The sequence below is a fragment of the Zosterops lateralis genome (assembly GCF_965231275.1).
Source record: "Zosterops lateralis genome assembly, chromosome: 2".
NCBI classification, from domain to species: domain Eukaryota; kingdom Metazoa; phylum Chordata; class Aves; order Passeriformes; family Zosteropidae; genus Zosterops; species Zosterops lateralis.
In genome coordinates, this window is record NC_139763.1 from 27,147,538 (window position 1) to 27,167,390 (window position 19,853).

Here is a 19,853-nt window from a genome sequence, read left to right on the forward strand (position 1 = left end):
TAACAAACCCAGGGGAGCACATTGCCAAGTGTACAGTTGGTGTTTCAAGGCTTCATCTCACCTGGCTTACAGCCCTGCACCCTTCTGCTGTGACCTCAGAAGAAGCCAGTGTCATCTCAGAAGTGTGTGCCAGCAGCACACTGGTTCCTGATGGAGATGCATTCCACATTCCTTCCAAGTCCTGTAGTTCTCTCCAGAGTGAATTGGGCAGGAAGCTCATGGTGTCTGGGGTTGTTCTAACCCTGCAGTTGCTGTCAGAGCTGCAGCACAGTGAGCAGGGGGCTCAGCATGCCCAACCTGCACAGCCTTTTTCCCCAAGCCCTCCATACCACCACTGCTTGTGCCAGACCACAACTCCAACACTGCACCATCTGCAGTCCTGTTGAGAGAGAATTAATAGTGCTTAATGAATGAAGCAGTTTGGGAGGTAGAAGGAAGTCTGAAGCTGTGGCTAATAGGTTGATGAAGACATTGTGCTGTCTGTGCTGCAGCTGGGACACTCCCTGAGCTCTGCTGTGCTCTACTCTGCCCACTCTGAGACTGAGGGGCAGGCTGGAAACCCCAGCAAGGGTAGGGGCAAAGGCAGCACACCCCAGCCCTTCCACAGGTACCAGTCCTCTGAATCTCTGATTTTGTTGTGGCATAAGCTATTTGAGATGATAAAAGATTTTTGATTGTTCACAGGCTAGTTATTAACTTACTACAGATGCCTTTATCAATTGATGTGAAGTACTACCATGCAGTAAAGCTCTAAAGATTTATGTGAGCCAATGGGAACATGACTTTTTGCCATGTCCCTATGGAAGCACTGCTGTTTTATTAAGTAAATTGATTTGGAAGAAATCACTATTGAGTTTAACTCTTGCAGCTGACCTAATTTTCTCTTGAAAGATTTAAACTTTTCTAGTAGGTTTGATGGTCTGTCAACTCAGCATCAAGAATTTCTGCCATTTTACTAGTGCATGGCTATCATCCTGACACACTGACCTAAAGTGAATTGCAGCAGTGGGAACCATCATTTCAGAATACTAGAAAAACTAGTGTAATTATTTTGCTTAAAGAATTATACTGAAGAGATTGCTCAATCTATTTTTCTCTTCTCAGTTGGTGGCCTCCATCGTGTTTATCAGCTTTGGTGTTGTAGCAGCCTTCTGTTGTGCAATAGTTGATGGAGTGTTCGCAGCAAGACACATAGTAAGTACAGTGATTTTGTCATCTTTCAATTTTGATTATTTATGTCATTTCTAGCAGGAAAGTATTTTCTTTTGGTTTATGTGTAGCAGTATATTAGGATTTTTGATGGTTCTTGGTGGAGATTCCAAACAGAAAAGTGATATAAAATGATGTCACGAAAGGCATGCTAAAAGGTATATCTGCTTAGAAAAGGAAGACATTTCAACCATGACCAACATTTGTTTCCTATTGCACAAAGGCTTCGTGAGCATGGTAAGAATTTGGAATGCACACAGTGATGAGCACCAGAAGACCTGATGGGATTTGAATATGCTATTTTATATGTTATAAATGTGTTATTTGCTGTTCTATCATTTGTGATAAATACCTAAAAAATCAATCTAAACCTTAGCTTTTTACTGAGCTTTGATTTCCAAAATCATCAGGAAATAAGGAGTCATATGTGTTAACAGACATTAGAGGTCAGATGTAGTATGCTAAATAATACAGCAAGTGTGATGGTATATGAGCCTCTCTCTGCTATGAAATACCATGGGCCTACTCATCTTTCTGCTTATGTTCTTTGAGGGGTAGCATAACTCCAGGCATCAGTGAGACCCTACTTGAATTTCTATTAGCAAATACCTCAGAATAATTAGGCTTTAGATGTTTTGGAGTATAAAGTTACAAACAGATTTATATTTTGCTGTTACTGAAGAGGGCTTTAAATCAAATGTGGGTTTCAGAGCCTTATGTGCATTGCACAAGACAAAAACATCTATTGGTATAAACAACTGAGGTGTGCAATGTGGGCAGGGATAAATGCTCTGGATTGCAGTCATATTTTGCGCTATACAGATCCTACAGAATGCTTTTTCTTGGATTTACCCTGTAGTTGGTCTGGATGACACCTGATTTAACTGTCTCTGGCTAGCATAGGCCCAGAGAGCATTTCCATGGGATCTGCTTAAAAGAGAAGGGTAGCAAATTCCTATTTAGATTCCTTACTCCAGAAAATTCAGTGGTTGTGACCTGGAAAACCACTGCCACTTATCGAATTTTTTGGATCTGTCCTGGAGTAGGTGAGGGAACTGGGGTTGTTTAGTCTGGACAAGCAGAGGTTATTTATCTGAAAGGAGGTTATAGTGAGGTCAAGGTCAGTATCTTCTGCTAGTTGAAAGTTTCAGAAGAAATGGCCTTAAGTTGAGCCAGGGGAGGTTCAGATTGGATACTGAGAGAGTGGTGAAGTATTGGAGGAATTTGCTCAGGAAGGTGGTGGAGTCACCCTTTCTGGAAGTGTTCAAGAAGTATCTGGATGTGTCACTTAGACATATGGTGTAGAGGTGATTTAGGGTTGATGGTTGGACTGGATGGATGATCCTGAAGGTCTCTAACCCTGATGATTCTGTGATTCTGTAATTTCCCAGGAACCTGACTTATTTCTGTCCGCTTTAATGTGATCATTAGGAAGTGTTCAGATGGTGCTTGTACAGTCTTACACCTTAGAACTGCAGTGCAGCTGTGCAGCCACAGCCCCCACGGCTGGGGATAGATGCCGCTTCTCTGAGGGGAGGTATTGTGTCAGGGCACAGACACAGGCCTTGCTCCTCACACCTTCCTAGGTGCTTTCAGTAGGAAAACACCAAGGCATAAAGTCATTGCACTCACCCAAGAAAAAAGCATCTTACCATCTGGAGGGCAGTTCTGTATCTGATTGTCAGTGGCTGAGTATGACTGCATCCCCTGAGCAGAGCTGGAGGCTGGAAGGGGCTGGTCACCATCCAGTCATTCCCAGAGCACTGGAGATGTATAACCCAATAACATGATCCTGCTTCAGTCACATCATGACAGGCTTCATGGAAATCCATGACCAGCTGTTAATATTTGAGCTTAGTTCTGTCTGTCACATCTGTATCTTGCTGCCTCCTTCACCTATTACAGAGCAAAGAAATACTGAGTAGCACCATTTGTTGGAAAACTAATTTGCATCTCAGCATGATCACACTCACTTCAGTTCATTCTCCTCTGTCTAATAAGGAGCTTGATAGGATCAGGTGAAGTAAAGATGTACATCACCAAGTTTCTCTGACTAACACACCTGGGGAAGTCTGTAGGGATGATAGAGTAAGTGTGCTCCCAATTAGATTTACAGTAATGGTGGGGCCTTATCTAAAGATCATGTGCCATGCAGACTACAGTGTCACTGCCACTGTGTTACATCCTCTTTGCATCACAGCTCATTTCCTTCAGGAAGAGCAGCAACACCATGTTCAGTCCACTCCCTACAGACCGTACCAGCTTTTTTCAGACCTGGATTGTGCTGCTGCCATTTTGTCCACTGCCTTTGGGGCATAACTGTTGAAGAGTTGGATTAGACTGTCCTCCAGTCAGGGAAAAGACAAATTCCTGCCATGTCGGAGCAGGTGCCTGGTCTATACTAAAGCCACAAACTTTTTTCTGAGAAATGATAGCTGAAGCCAAGCAATCTTCAGACTGACTACAAACACATCTTTCACATCAATTTGGAATAAGAAATGTGTCCCCTTTTTAATTTTGTTTTTAGCTTCATTTGAGCTGGGAAGGATGTGAAGAGGACAAATCACACAATTACAATTTTTTCTTAGTGTGTGCCTGCAGTGGAATGGAGACTATTATTGTTGCACATTTTCTCCTGCTCTTATAAAACTGTGAATAGAATAATAAAATACTTTTCTCTGTTTTATTTCCTTCCCAAGAAGGCATGAAATTGACAAAAATTCTTCCAGGAAATTGATGTATTTCAGAAAAGAGACACTTAAATTATTTAAGACTTACTTTGCTTTATAGAAAGCTCTGGATCACACAATTTATAAAATTAAAAACACTGAAGGAAATGTAGCTTGATTTAAAATAGCAGTAGCTTATTTTAAAAATAATGCAGATATAATTCACCTTAAAAAAACCCAAAACAACCAAACCAGAATCAAGTGAAATAAATCTAAGTTGAAATTAAAGTGCAGTGATGTTATTTCAGGAAAATATGGTGATTAAAGGAATTTATGTGCATTTGTCTTTGCTTGAGACATTTTGTTATTTAGCAGATGAGAATAGTCCAAGTATTCTCTTGGAGATCATTTAACAACCTCCTCTCCCCACACAGGGAGATGCCCTGTCCCACCTCAGGGACACATTCTCTGCAGTAGCTATGACCTATTCATGACTGCAAGCTTTGACCATTGCCACAAGATCTTTAGCTTTGCAGTTGTGTTCCAGAAAGAACCTAAAATAGCCAACAACAAGAAATCCAGGTATGAAGTGAGGAAATTGCCTTTTCCAGCTGGGTTTATTCTGTGATTCTGTGAAGAAAAAGCTGGGTGCTTTGAAGGCAGGGTTGCTTGTCCGCTGTGAGATATAAAATGCACACCAAACCAAGCAGTGTCAAGTTGTTCCTCTCCTCTTCTGCTAAGCCACTTCTGTGTAACATTGATTTAATTTTCAGCTGACCTAGTTTCTTCCTCTTGATAGTGATGGCTTAAGGAATTAATTAGAATAGAGCACATCATCAGGTGCTAAGCCCTGAAATGAACCTGAGAACAAACCTAGCTGAACTAGAGGATATGGAAACACTCCTAGATTTGGATCTTCACCCATATGGTGTAAGTGCAATTTGTGGACTGCTAAAGTATATTAGCTGGGTAATTACCTACTGATTTGGGAGCTTAGAAATTAAACTTGAGATATTTGCGTTCTCTTCATATATGTTAACGCAAAATACCATTTAATAAGGCATTATGTAAACTCACTTTCTTGTGAGGCACAGAAACAAGGCTCTGGGAAAATGCAGTCTTTGATCTGGGGGATGCTCATGCAAGTTGAGCTCTGGTAGGAAGAACGCCAAAGCTGCTGTATTAAGTAATGTCAAGTTGGCAGCGCTGACCTTGTGAAGAAATAGCTGCATTATGGACATGTTCTGTGTGATGAAGATCTGCTGATTTCTTTGTTAAGAGCAATTCCCTGGCAGAGATGCAGAGACCCTGCCCAGCAGTGACCCCTGCCAATCTGTGACCCCTGCCCAGCAGTGACCCCTGCCCAGCAGTGACCCTCCCCAGCAGTGACCCCTGCCAATCTGTGACCCCTGCCCAGCAGTGATCCTCCCCAGCAGTGACCCTGCCCAGCAGTGACCCTCCCCAGCCATGACCCCTGCCCATCTGTGACCCCTGCCCAGCAGTGACCCCTGCCCAGCAGTGACCCTCCCCAGCCATGACCCCTGCCCATCTGTGACCCCTGCCCATCTGTGACCCCTGCCCAGCAGTGACCCCTGCCCAGCAGTGACCCTCCCCAGCCATGACCCCTGCCCATCTGTGACCCCTTCCCAGCAGTGATCCTCCCCAGCAGTGATCCTCCCCAGCTGTGACCCCTGTCCAGCAGTGACCTCTGCCCAGCAGTGACCCTGCCCATCTGTGACCCCTGCCCAGCAGTGACCCCTGCCCAGCAGTGACCCTGCCCAGCAGTGGTCTGTGGGGCCTGGGGCAGAGGATGCTGGTGGTGCTGTGTGCCCTCAGGAGCCGGCAGCAGCACCTGCTGGTTGCACATGCAGTGACCGAGGATGTCAATCCCCTTCCCATCTTTGGGGCTTCTTGTGCAGGTTACACACACTCAGGCAAGGACAACAGCAGGGGTGACCAGCAGCTTTCCTGGCCACTGCTGCATTTTTCTACAGGGTGATTTCATGTACCCATGTAACACAGGACACAGTCTTGCATGCTACAGGCCAGATGCTCTAAAAAGCCATTTGAAAATGTTCTGAGCAAGCCTGTTGGCTTTCCTGTTAAAGAGAAAAACAAATAGTTGTGTTCCATGTCTAACAAAGTTGTTACCTTGACAACTGGTGGTAGAAAACACAACTCAAAGCATAGTTTCTCACTGGAATTAAGTTAGGTAGATTCTCTGGAGAGCAACACTAAATGCATTTTATGTTCTCCATGTTGCCACATGAGACAAAATTACACCTAATTACTTTTAATTCCATTTCCATCCTGTATGACTCATTAATATAATAGCATGGCATAGCATATACCATACAAAGCATCAAAAAGCAGCATGTCCAGCAGGTCAGGGAAGGTGATACTGCCCCTCTGCTCTGCTCTGGTGAGACCCCACCTGGAGTGCTGAATCCAGCTCTGGAGTCCTCATCAACAGAGAAAGGGTATGAATCCCTTGGAGCAAGTCCAGACAAAGGGCCACAAATATGATCAGAGAGATGGAACAGCATTCCTATGAAGACAGGCTGAGATAGCTGGGGTTGTTTAGCCTGGAGAGGAGAAGGCTCCATGGAAACCAGACAGGTTCCATCCAGTACCTAAAGGTCCCTATAAGATAGAGATGAAATTTTTAGCAGGGCTTGCTGTAATAGGCCAAGGGGTCATGGTTTTAAACTAAAAGAGGGTCGATTTAAATTAGATATAAAGAAGAAGTTATTTACAACAAGGGTGGTAAAACACTGAAACAGATTGCCCAGAGAGGTAGGTGGTAGGTGCCCCATCCCTGGAAACATTCAAGGTCAGGTTGGACAGGACTCTGAGCAGCCTGGTCTAGCTGAAGATGTTCATTGCTATTAGGTGGGTTTTAAAGGTCTCTTCCAACCCAGACTATTTTGTGATTCTGTGAAAGGCTTTGCAGCTGTATTTTTCTTTTTTTTTAGTAGAGTGGGTACTAATCATTTATAACTGAAAACTGGCACTAGTTCAGTATGATTTTTATGTTGATAGTCCATGGAGGTGAAATTGTTTCATTGGTGAAATTCCTAAATACAGAGTACTTAAGTTTGCAACCAGTACATTTTGATGCCAATGGTAAACTATCCCACAGTATTAATTCTAGTATTAGACCTTGCATAAGACTCTGAGATGGGAAGCACAGATTGCATTCCTAGAGTACCAGCCATTTACAGGGTGGGATTAGTTCTTTATTCTGAACTTAGTTCAAGGGTTGGAGCAAAAGAGGATTCTTGCAACCAGCTGAAGCCCATCTGCCAAGATTTCTCTTTTGTACTGCAAGACAACCCCATTCACATGTGGAATACACATCCAAATGCAGTTGAGTATACTTTAAATCAAAGGGCAAATATTTTGAGAAAGAATTTTCCTGGAGGGCCTGAAAAGCTTGGACCCTGATGTACTATCATTTTTGTTCCTGTTACTCAGATAGATATATTTTCCTTGTGAAGCACATTACAGCTTGGGAGTGCCCAGTCCTGTGAAAGGTAAATTAGTCAGAGGTGTATAAATCTTCTGACAGAAGTCAGAAGGAAATCTAGTAGAAGAGAAGGTATTCACATTAGAGAAGAGTTTCAGACCACCCCCACAAGCTATTTTGAAATCAGATCTGAACATAGACATATAATGCTAAGCTGTGTTAGTGGTGGGACCGTGTGGAGTTTAGTCTCTGGCTTTTATTTGGCAATGTAGGAATAGCCTGTGGGACCACTGCTAGATTACTGACTCCAGCTCTAGTATTTCTTGGTGCTTTGCCAAAGGCCTTATTGACTTGAAAATCGTTTGGAGAAAAAAAAAAAAATCCGAAGTCTGAAGAGGTAGCTTTTAAAAAATGTACTCAGAAATTTGATTTATTTCATTTGACATTGAAAAGGCTGACAGGTATGTATGGTATCTGGGTAGTCAAAGGTTCTCTGATAGCACAGGGCTTTTAGTCTCTCACACAAAAGCAGACAAAATGCAGTGAGTTGAAGTCAATGCTAAAGAGATTCAAACCATGGAGTAGACATGGTTTCGACAATTACAAATTATGGAGCAGCTTTGTCAAGGTTATGGATGATTCTCAATCACTGAAATGTTTAAATCCCAAGCTTCTTTTTGTGTAATCTTATGAAGCATATCCAGAGGTTATGAACTTCAAGCATAGTCTTGGGATGAAATTATTTAGCCTTTCTTATTCAAGAGGTCATTCTAGAGTTCTAGGGTCTTCAAGGAAGTCTCCTGTGAACTATTTTTACGGTCAGGTAGAAACTCTATTATCTCTTGTAAAACCTGTCTGTGTGGTGCCAGGACCTGTTCTCTGCTGGAAAATGTTTAGGATTTGATAGACTAAAAACACTTGAAAACCATTTACCAAGATTTCTGATCTAGGTTTGCTGGTCTTCAAACCAACAGGAAATGCAAGCTTTAAAATGAACACAACTTAATTAATATCTCTACTAAAGCCGCTGTTCCTCACGTACTGGATAACATACAAGACAACCCAATGATGAATACATTCAATATATTAATATATATATATGAGTACATATATATTGAATATATTGGATGCATCCAGGGACCTGTCAGCAAAACTGCCATCTTGCTAATGTTTTCTGGTCTAGAGCACAGATACAGGGTTTTTGTACCCACAAGTCTGAATCTGATATTTGTCTGTTTCCAGACAGATAAATATTATGCATACAGCCTGAATATACATCACAGAGGAGCTGGTAGTATGCATTAGTTTGGTTACCAGATATTTTGCCATAAGAAAAATAATGACAACCACTTTTTTTTGGAGAACCTCCTCTGATTCCCCCTCAAGTTTGCAGAGCCTCTCACACTGGCAGGAACAAAGCCCCAGTTTATACAACACCTTTTTTTTTTTTTTTTTTTTTTTTTTTTTTTTTTTTTTTTTTTTTTTCCCTGAAATTCCTTTCAGGTTTAGCCAAATAGCAAATTCTTAAAATCCCTTTTTTCCTTTCCTGCTGTGACTTGTTCTCCTGAGGGAAAAGGGCTGGTATTGTGCCAACCAACAGAAATATCTAAACCATTAGGCAGCACACACACACTGTGTTTGGATACCAAAGAGGAATTCACTTATTGATGAGAAGGGAAAAGAGAGGTTCTACATTCCTTTCCCATCTGCCCCAGTGTGTAGGACCAATGCCTTCACTGCTGACAAAACCAAGGGTTGGTCCAGGATTCCCCACCTCCTTGACATAAACACTGGTCCATTGGCTTCCCTCTTTGAGATGTAACATCCCAAACTGAGATCTCTCATTAATGTCATTGCTTTGGTCGTTCAAAATGCAGCAAAGCATTTTTTTGAGAAGCATCCTTGAGGGAAGAGTTCCATGAGGATGCAGTAAGACCATCTTACAACAATTACATGCAATAGGTAGGGAGGAAGACTACTCTTATTTTAAGTTGGGAGTTTGTACTGTGGGAAAATGTTAAGGGAATGACCCACACATTTGAATATTTGAAAGCTAATGTTAAATGCCACTGCCATTTAATTGCATGATCCTGTTGCACAGAGGCCACAATGTCAGTGTACACTGGGCAGAATTTTTAGTGCATTGGAGTAGTAGCAAATCTGGCCTTCCAATTTCCTTGGCTTTGAAAATTAAATTATTTTCTTTTAGCTTTGCTTCTAGTGTACTTAGATAGGCTTGAATTCCTTTGAGTAAATCAACTCCAGAAATAAGGAAATAGGATAGGAAATTCTACACATTTTACTGATATTATTAATCATATTATTAATGCAAGAAATAATATGAGATGTGAGAAAGTTAAAAGGATTTGATCTAAATTTAAAATTACACCGGTATTTTAGTTCCCACAGATTATAGTCTTCTGCATTTGTACATAGATTATTGGCTTCTGCATCTGTGTGGCTTCTATACATCCAAAAATCAGGTGAGTTGCAGAGACAGCATAAATTGTTCAGCAATGTAGAATAGCAGCTTGAGTCAGGGGAGATTTATTGCCTACTTCCATCTTTACTTTGTTACTTGGCAAAGCACAGGCCATGATGGAATTTATGCAAAGTGTACAAAGAAGTTAACTACACTTTAATTCTCAGAAAGGTGGGTGACAGGGGCAAAGGGCTGCAGTCTGTTCTGAAAAGCATAATCTATTTCACTCTGATGTGCTGCCAGCAGAAGATAATTTCCTTTTTTGTTTCCTATTCTCAGAAATGTTTCTAGACTAACAACAGATGTTTTTTACTATGAAAAAAATCAAAGCTTCTACACAGACATATAGAGGGGGAGAAATTAACCACCTGCAGACTTCAGATGGCAACAAAAATACTTCATAATTTTTTCATCATTTCTCAAAGGAAAAACATTGTTTTCAGTTGCTTAGTGCAGAAACTAGTGGAGTTAAAAAAAAAAGGAAAACACATTGTTTATTCATGTGAATCTGAAGTCCTTAAATTCTACTAGAGTAAAAATTAAGGGTGTTTCACTATGATTCAATTTGCCCTAGCAAAGGGTTTCATTTTCTTCAGCTTTAAGAAGAAACCATGTTGAATATGATCAATATGAATAATCATATCATGAAGCAAGAATTTCTCTGTCTGTAAGTGGATGATTATTCAGTTGCATATAATATCCACGGAAAGTATGTTCCCAAGTATTCAGCAGAGTTTAGATTGATGATTATTTATGGCTCTGTTAAGAGCTTATTAAGATATGTTGCATCGCTGCTGCTAGATTATGGAACTTCATACTTGTAATATATTTATTTAGTCTTTTATCATAAATTCCAATAAGGTAACGTACTTTTTTTCCGCCAAATCTGCCTAGAATTTTCTTGTATGGCTCAGTGCAGTTCTCTCCACATTTCCAGCCATCAGTATATCCAGTGACTATTTTGCGTCCGGGGCACTGAGCACCATGAATTTCAACATTTCTGATCTTCTGAAATGCATGTGAGCTTCAAAATGACAAGTCATTGGAGATAGGGAAAAGCTAATTGTACCTAAGCAGTCTCGACATTCATGAACCATTTTGCTAATTGTTTAGACTATTTTACTTTTAAGACTCATGTCTTTTTATTCATCTTGAGGTCTCTCTCATAGATTTTTCCCTCTCTCATGTTTTGGGTCCCAGTCCTGCAGTTCCTCCCATTTGAATGAGCCCTGTCATCCTGGCTGATGTGTGTCAGTGGGGGTCTCCCTGTTCCAGGAGTGATAGGGAGGGTTGATGGCAAATTTCTGGGCATAAACACTTGCTTTTTGACTGTTTTCTGCTCAATACCTAACATAAAAATGTTGTGCATGAAGTTATTATTACATTAATTAAATTATAATAGGGATATGTTGTGCCATGCCCTGAAAATTAAAATCAACACTGAAATGTTAATTAAGCCTCCAGCATTTTGTTTGTAGATGTAGATGTTCAATATATTTATATATTGCTTGGTTAGGTGTATTTAGTGCAGCCTCTTTTCCTTCCCTTCGCTATATAATAAATGCGAAAGATCATTATAAATTAAAGCCCTGTACATTTCAGTCAGCAGGATATTCAGCATTTCAGATAATATTTCAGATGTCTAAAGACTAATGTCTTCCAAAATGGAGATTAGTGCAGTTGGTTAAAGCATGGTGCTCATAATGCCAAGGTTGCAGGTTTGATCCCTGTGTGAGATCATTCCATTCACTTAAGAGTTGGACTTGATGATCCTTGTGGGTCCCTTCCAATTCAGAATATTTTGTGATTCTGTGATTTCTTACACATTCTGACAGCATTAAGCCAATGGGAAGGAGATGGAGCAGTTTTTCGTGTATTTGAGTTACATTACCAGAAACAGAATAAAGAGTCCTTGTGTTCTTGTGGAGACGTTAATTATTCACAAGGCACAACATCATTACAATCAAGACAGAGCAATCAGTTCGTATAACAAACCCTATAATCAAAGTAATGTAATCAATGCAAGTAATCAACTATAATAAGCAATTAAATACCTAACTACATCAAGCAATAACTAAAATTACAGCCTTGAATAGTATCAGCTAATTGCATCACTAGAAACTTGTGTAAAAGCCATCGGTAAGTTTTTTAACTACACAACATAGCTTTTACAGGTGTTGTGGGAATGTCTATAGCCTCATCTTGAGAGACATTGGCTAGCGAGACTTGAATAAACTAAAGCAGACCTATTCTTGAGCCAGGCTTGGGTTTGCTGTATTAAGGCAGGAGAGGCTTCCTCACTGGAGCCTTGTGTGGCCTTAGCCCCAGAGCAGGCAGAGCAGCTGCCCCTGAGCAGACAGGCACCATGTCACTCAGCAGCTCTGCACACACTTCTTTCCTTCCTGCCACCAGCCTGGGCCTGCTTCAGCTCCAGGCACTGCAGGCACTGAACCTCCTTGGGAATGTGCAGGGGAGTCAGCTCCCTTTTCTTTTGCCTGCTCCACTGCACTCCATCCACTTGTGAAGGCTGATGGGCCTTTCGTGGGACCAAAAGTCACTGAGAGAAAATCACCTGTTTTGAAGAGGTCTTAACCTCTCCTAACAGATCTGTTTCCATCTGAGAACTGACCTGTCAGTCCACATCAGGAAGTTTTCTGTCTATGCCCGTTGTCCAACAATGGGGCAGCTCCAGCATCTGGAGGCTTTTCATTTGACTGTAGCAGTACTACAAGAGCACAAACCTCACTAAAATATAGAAGAATAAGACTAAGGCTACCACTGCAAAGTATTTACATAAAATAAAAATCAGTGAGGAAATATAAAGTGAGCCAGAACCATATATGTGTGTTTTTCAGCCATGACAGTGTACAGATATTCTGAATATTTACTGGTTTGAAAGACCTGGAAATGACTATGTACTGCTACCAAGTATTAAGAGAAGAGGATTCTGTAGGATCCAGTCCTTCAGATTAGATATAAATCCTAAAAAGAGACCCTGGAAAGCACAATGTGAAGTAAATCTGGTTTGTGAGAGTAAAGTTTTAAGCCCCACCAGCTGCTTTTCCTATTTTCAGCACTGAAGTTGGGTTGTTTCAGCATAGCAGACAAAATAGGCAGGGTCTCTAGGCTGGAGTGCAGCATTTCTGAAAGAAGATTAGCTCTTAAATTCATGCAGGGCAGATGTAGAAGCACAAGAAAGGGTAAGTGCTGTCTGCAGTCTGCAGTGGGATTGCTCTCATGGCATGACCTCACCTAAAGAATGTAACCAGATACCCTGGCGGCTGTCTCTGAAGTGCTTAAACAACACTGGGAATGTGTTATTTGCACCAGGGGATCACTAATGTGCTGTAGTTACAGTAGCAGTATGGCATGAACAGAAGCATGTCTCTGTCTCACTCTGCATCGCTTTGGAGGGTTTGATCAACTGTACAGTTGGGAACCCTCGACTCCTAAGGCATGGGCAATATGAGTAGAAACTGAATTAACACACATTAGCCATGTCTGCAGCTTAGATAAAAAGAACACTTGAAATACCAGTTCTAGGGCTTAAAGTTTCATAATACACTTTCCTAATTTTTGGATAAATTTTGAAAAAAAAGAAAAAAAATTTAAAAAAAAAGAAAATATTCCATTCCTGACAGTCCAGTCCATTGCAGCCCTTGGCAGCAGCATGACCTTGGGGCTGGGCTGCTGCAGTGTCACAGGACTGTGGGAGTCCAGAAATGCCTCATTTGTTTTTAGCACTCACTCTTCCAAATCCCACCCAGCATGTGCTATGCACACCCAGACAGCCTAGGACTTTCCATGTCAATAGTCAAGGTGATGCTATCAAGAGGGCAAAACATCAGAAAAAGTAGGAAATGATCGCCACTATCACAGAGGAGGAAAACGGCTGAAATGCAGAAATGGAAAGGCCTGGAGGCCCACTTGATGAAGTGAAACTGAACTGGCACATTTGGATTCAAAAGCTGATTATGACCTTGGTGACTATGAGATAAAAGTTTTAATAATTCTAGAAAAGACTGTCTTAGTGCATGGTCAAAAGATGAAATAGAAAGGGATTATCATAGAATGGTAAAATTATTTAGGTTGGAAAAGACCTTTAAGACGAACAAGTTCTATGTAAACTTAACACTGCCAAATCCAGCAGTACATTTAATTTTCTAACCATAACTGTACTTTCCCAACTTGGGTAATTCAAAATTTTAAATAAATAAATAAATAAATAAATAAATAAAAGTTTTTGTTTTACAGTTTCTGTCTTTCAGCCATCTTTCCATAATGTCCATGACTTTATTTTCTAGTACCTGGACTTCCTTTTAGGGTCACAGTGGTTTTTAAACCTGAGGTTTTGTAGCAACCACAGCATTCCAGATAGCTGCCAGCCAAATGCTTACAGCCAATTTATTATGTGGGTTGAATTTCTTCATGAATAAGAGAGGTGGAGGTGCAGTGGAGACTTCTTTAGAATCGCTGGCCCTGATGGAAAGAGCACACCCTGGCAAAGGGCAGGGGCTGATGCCTGGCACTCCCATAAGAGCTGTCCCAGATATTGAAGGGAGAGAAGAGAAGCCCACTGAGCCCCATGGTGATGGTGGGCAGCCCAGGACATTGGCCTGTCCAAGGAGGCAACATTTGCTTTGGGAGCACATGATCTGTCCTGCCCAGAGGCTCCTGACACACAGTGAGCAGTGACCCCTCTCTTCCTCTATGTCCAGCTGCTGTATGAAATAGAGAAGGTTTGAAAATAATGGTATTATTTACAGAAATAAATTTTAATGACGCATATGAGGAATACTATGTTAATAACTATATGTTAACAATTAATTTACAAAACAAACTGTATGTAGCTATATGTATGCAAAAATTTGGTATCTCATGAATTATGGGTAAGGCATTCTGTTGGATTACCCAGAAGTTAAAGATTCTTTACCAACACAAGAGAAGATAAAAGTCTTAAGGAAACTAGCCATTTTAAAATTGTTATTTTAATTAGTTTTCTGACAGTTGATGTGGGTTCAATAATTGGAAATACAGACTTGGAGACTTCAGGAGGTATTGTTTCTTCTTTTTCCATATAACAATGAAATTTTGCAAGTTAAATTATTTTCTGAAAGCCATTTCTACTTCAGAAATTACAAACTGAAAACTGAATTGCAGGTTTATCTGCCAGTGAGTAAAAGCCCAAAACACATTTTTAAAAAATCCACTCCTCTTTCTGATTCTAGAGGGGCATGGTCATGTGCTCTATGTGGGAGTCACAAGGCTTGGGAGCAAACTGAAGTATAAAATGTTTTGTTCCACAAAGCTGACACCCCCTCACTGCAGTATTGATATTACTGCCCTTGGACTCAGAAGTTCCTAATATCAAACTGGTCAGAGCCAATGTGGAAACTGTTCATAAAAGTTTTTTTAAATGGACATATTTGTTTATGATTGAAAGCACAAAGATTTTTGTATTAATCACTCCTGTGAATGTGTAGGATTTTCTAGCAGTCTTCCTCAGGAGAAACCCATCTCTTTGGGAATGCTGTTGAAAAAAGATGGAGGAACAGCCCTCGATCAGAGAGAGACAGGAATTACAAAAGACGTGTAGCATTTCCTCTCATTGTTTGTACAGGGTAGGATCCAACCAACTTTTGCTTGGGCCCCCGGACAGTGATCCAGTCTGCCTGCTTTCCCAGGCTCCTAATATGCTGGCCCCTTCTTTTAGGAGCTTCTTTTATCTTTGGTCTGAAAGCTCTCAGGTTTTTATGCTCCCATGTGCCATGTGCTCCCAGCCAATGTGGGGCAGACACAGATGCTCCATCTAGCCCTCCAGAGGAGCATAAAAGCTAATTGCTTATAACTTCTATTTGTTCATTTTTGCATGCCTGTTTTCAGAAAGTTATCAGAGAGTGTGATCTTGAAGAGAATTATAATCTCCAGAACACCCAGCTGTTGGCACAAGGCTGAGCTGGCACTGAAGGGTGATGTTTCAGTTTGTTTTTAGGATTAAACTTGAAAAATCTTGGCAGCTATCCCTCTCCTATTCATTACTAGCTTTGCTAGTAAATGAAAACAACCGACAACAGAAAATTAAAACTTGACTCTAATGAGACATTGAAAACATTATTCTGGTTTTGGACTCCTCAATTTTATCTATATTCATCTTTTACATGTGACCAGGATGGTTCCTTGCTCTTCAGGCCAACTGGCGTGGTGAAGCCCACGTCCTCATCTCAAAGTCTCTTGGAATGTAAATGGCAATGTCCAAATTACTTACTGGGAATGGTTCTTGGACCATACTAATTTACAAACCATGCCCAGAAATTATTTTGGAAGAGTGATAGTTTGCCCAGGCCAAAGCCATCACCAGCACAGTTCTAACAATTTAATGGGCTTGATGCTCGAGTTTCAGCCCTGGAACATTCCCTGGCACTGATTAATCTACACCTCTCTCAATGCAGCTATGGAAGCTAAGACTAAATAAGTACTGTAATTGGAAAAAAATAGACCTCGCTGTATAATTATTTCAACAAATTATTAGCCATGTTTTGTGAAGTATGGTATATATTTCAGTCAATACAGTTTAAGCTATAACTCCGTTTTCTGGAAGTGAGCTTACACATAAGGGAGATGGAATTTTCCCTGTGTTACCCAAAATATATCTGTTCTCCAAGGAAACAAAAATTGGCATATAAAAACTTCTTTCCATACCTTAGCTAAGATCCATGCGACCTCCCCACAGACATTTTATCAAATCCACCAAAGATACTGTTAAAGGAATACTTCTCTTACACAAAAAACATACTGCAATTCTCTCACCATCAAAGAAAATGTGGGGTTTCTATTGAATGCTCTTAAAATAAAGCAATCAGCCAAACCAAAACCCTCTATATTTGGACCAAATCTTCTTCTCCTTGGCATAAAGCCTTCCCTCCTGTCTGTCTGTCATCCTCAGGGTTTAATACACATACTAGAAAACTATTGAAATAAAAAATTCAAAAGAGGGAAAGCTGCAGTTTGCCTTGTAGGGTTCAAGGCTGAGCAGTTCTGATTTGTCTGAAATTAAAGGGAAGTTCTAGGTGTCCGGGTTTTTGTTTTGTTTTGGTTTTTTGACACATCTGAAAATTTTCTAAACTTAGCTTGATGGCATTCTGACTGTACCTGCCCAGTATACAAACTCACTCAAATGTAGTTAGCTAAGGAATCATCTTTTCCAGTGCTCAGAAGGATTGAATAAAACCTGTCCATTTTTCCTTTGCATCAATAAATAAACAAACCTAAGAATACAACTACATTTTTATAGAGAAGTCTTCCTGTTTTTACCAGCTTCATATTTTGTCCTCTGTGTGCATCAGCAGAGCATTAGCCAACAGAACTTTCCCACCTGCCCATTTCCACTTAAAGGGACTTACTCAAAGAGCAGAGATAGGGAATGCATTATTTATTATACATTAATATTACACATTAGTGGGAGGGATTGAGTAGCTCTGTTTCAGTAATAGTGTTTGAGGAAGTTCTTGGTATCAAATGATATTAAATTAGTTTAAAAGAACATTGTTGCAATATACTTTAGAGTTACTCTTAATAGATGAAATGTACATATATACATGCACACACATATATAGTATTTAAAAGTGGGTTTGTTTCAACTACTATTTCTGTAAGCAGTAGAATCAAGAAGAATCAAGGACTGGTAGGTATCCGCTATATTCGTACTCTATCTGTTGTAAGCAATGTGAAATATTTTAAGACCAGTCTGTCAGGAATACTTTTATAGCTTTAAAGGATGTCTCATTTGCCTTTGGTATTAGACACTGCTATAAAGTCCAGCGTGTGCTTATGTGGTGTGACATACTGTTGGACAACTTTTCAACACTTTTTAATATCTATGTGGTGCCTTATTCATATAAACACCTTAGTAGACAGACAGACCATAACACCTCTGTGGCATGAAAATGGAAGCTTTTTACCAATGCAACATTTTGGCATCCCCAGTGTACCTTTACTTAAAAGCTGTGTGATTTAGGTGTTAAATTTTGTAGGTGTCTGGACAAGACCAATGTTATCTAATCTTTGTTATTTTTGTACACTCATTTATTTGATTGCATGTAGGGATGCATTTGGGAAACGGACTGAATGTAGAAGGCTGGCTGTACTAGTGCAGCAGGCTTGCTGTTCAAAATTGGGTGCATGAAGGAAGGTACTCCTTTGCCATGATTGTGCATGCAAGTGTAATAACTGTACTCACTGTAATTGCTCCAAGTCACAGCTCTGACCTCTTTGCTGCACAGCAATATCAAGCCATAATAGCTGCTATGGATTAATCAATCACCTCCATCCTCAGAGAACAGTGCTGCTTCCAGTCACAAGCACACTTGGATGAAAAGTGTGCTTGTCTTCTCCATCGGAGACCAAACCAATAAAACAACCATTTTTTAAGAGGAAGAAGGTGTAAGAGGTAGAAAAACTGTGTAAGCCAAGAGATCAAGGCCAAAAGTAAGGGTCTTCCTGTACTCGATGGAGGCAGATTAGACAGCTCTCTCACTGCCTTTTAGAAGATATATAATGGTGTCTGTGGGGAGTATCTTAGCATTCAGGGTCAGACTCAGCCTCATAGTGTGACATGGTGGTGTCACTCATCAGCAACCTGTAGTAAGATATGAATGCCCCGAAGGTAAGGCCAGGGAGCATCTGTCTCCAGGTGCTAAGGCATATCTGCTGAACTCGTAACTTGTGATACTTTGAGAGAACTTCTTAGTCTGCTCATAGCCTGACCTAGACTCTGACCCTTTTCACAGAATTGGAGTTGCTGAGACTGGGCAGAACCTCTGGAGATTTCTAATCCAACCACCTGTGCTTAGAGCAGTGTCAACTGGCACAGGTGGCTCAGAACTGTGTCCAGTTTGAGTATCTCTGAAGTTGGAGACTCCACAATCACTCTGGGAAACCTCTTCCAGTGTTTAATCGCCCATAGAATAAAAACAATTTCTTACTATGTTTAAATGGAATTTCCCATATTTCAGTTTGTGCCCACTGCATCTTGTCATTTTTCTGGACACTACTAAGAGAAATGTGGCTCCATCTTTTTCACTTCCCCATCAAGTGTTGATCTGTATTGATAAGGTGCATGGGTACCTTCTCTTATCTAGGCCGAACAGCCCCAGCTCTGCTTTTCTTATGACAGATATTCCAGTCTGTTAATTCACAGACCATGTCCATGGTCTCTCTCATACTGGGGAGCCAAGCACTTTATCCAGCATTCCAGATGTGTCTCACCAGTGTTAAGAGGAAGGATCACCTGGGCCTGCTGGTGGTGGTCTTCAAGGATACTGCTGGCTTTTATTGCCACAAGGACATATTTCTGGCTCATGTTTAACTTGCTACCCACCAGGACCCTCTGTAAAGCTGCTCTCCAGCCAATCAGGTCCCAGTCTTTTCTGATGTATGGGATTATTCCTCCCCAGGTGCAGGATTTGACATTTTCTTGTACTGAACTTGTTGAGGTTCCTGTGGACCCTTTCTCCAATCCAGGTGTCTCTGAACAATGACATGGTCCTGTGGTGTTTCAGCCACTCATCCAAAATTTTTATCATCTGCTAGTTAGCAGAGGGTGCAATCTACCCATCATCTAGTTCAGTAACTGAGATGTTACACAATATTGTCCTGGTTTTGACCCCTGGGGTGGACAACTATTAAGTTACCTCCAACTGGTCCCAACACTACAACCTTAGCAGTTCTACCAGCTTTCAGTCCACCTCACTCTCTATTTATTTAGCCTATATTTCATCAGCTCATCTGTGAGAATGAGAGACTGCCAGAGGCATTAGTGAAGATAAAGATCCAAAAGCAGGTGAGCAAGAATTTTCACTCATCCACCAAGCCAGTCACATCCTTGTAGAAGGTCAACAGGTGGGTCAGATGTGACTCCTTTGTAAATCCATTCTGATTACTCCAAATCATCTTCATGTCCTTGAGATATTTGGAAATTGTTTCCAAGATTACTTGTTCCATCCCTTCCCATCAGTGTGTAGTTTCC

General features: G+C 40.8%; 1 protein-coding gene across 1 annotated transcript in view; it reads left to right on the plus strand.

The window, feature by feature from the left end:
• The window catches only part of TMEM255B (transmembrane protein 255B), a 65,776-nt gene that overhangs the window by 25,796 nt on the left and 20,127 nt on the right, over window positions 1-19,853 (plus strand). Inside the window, exon 4 of the mRNA XM_083884748.1 lies at window positions 1,105-1,194. Coding sequence (XP_083740874.1) covers window positions 1,105-1,194 — 90 coding nt within the window. The remainder of the gene's footprint in view (window positions 1-1,104; window positions 1,195-19,853) is intronic.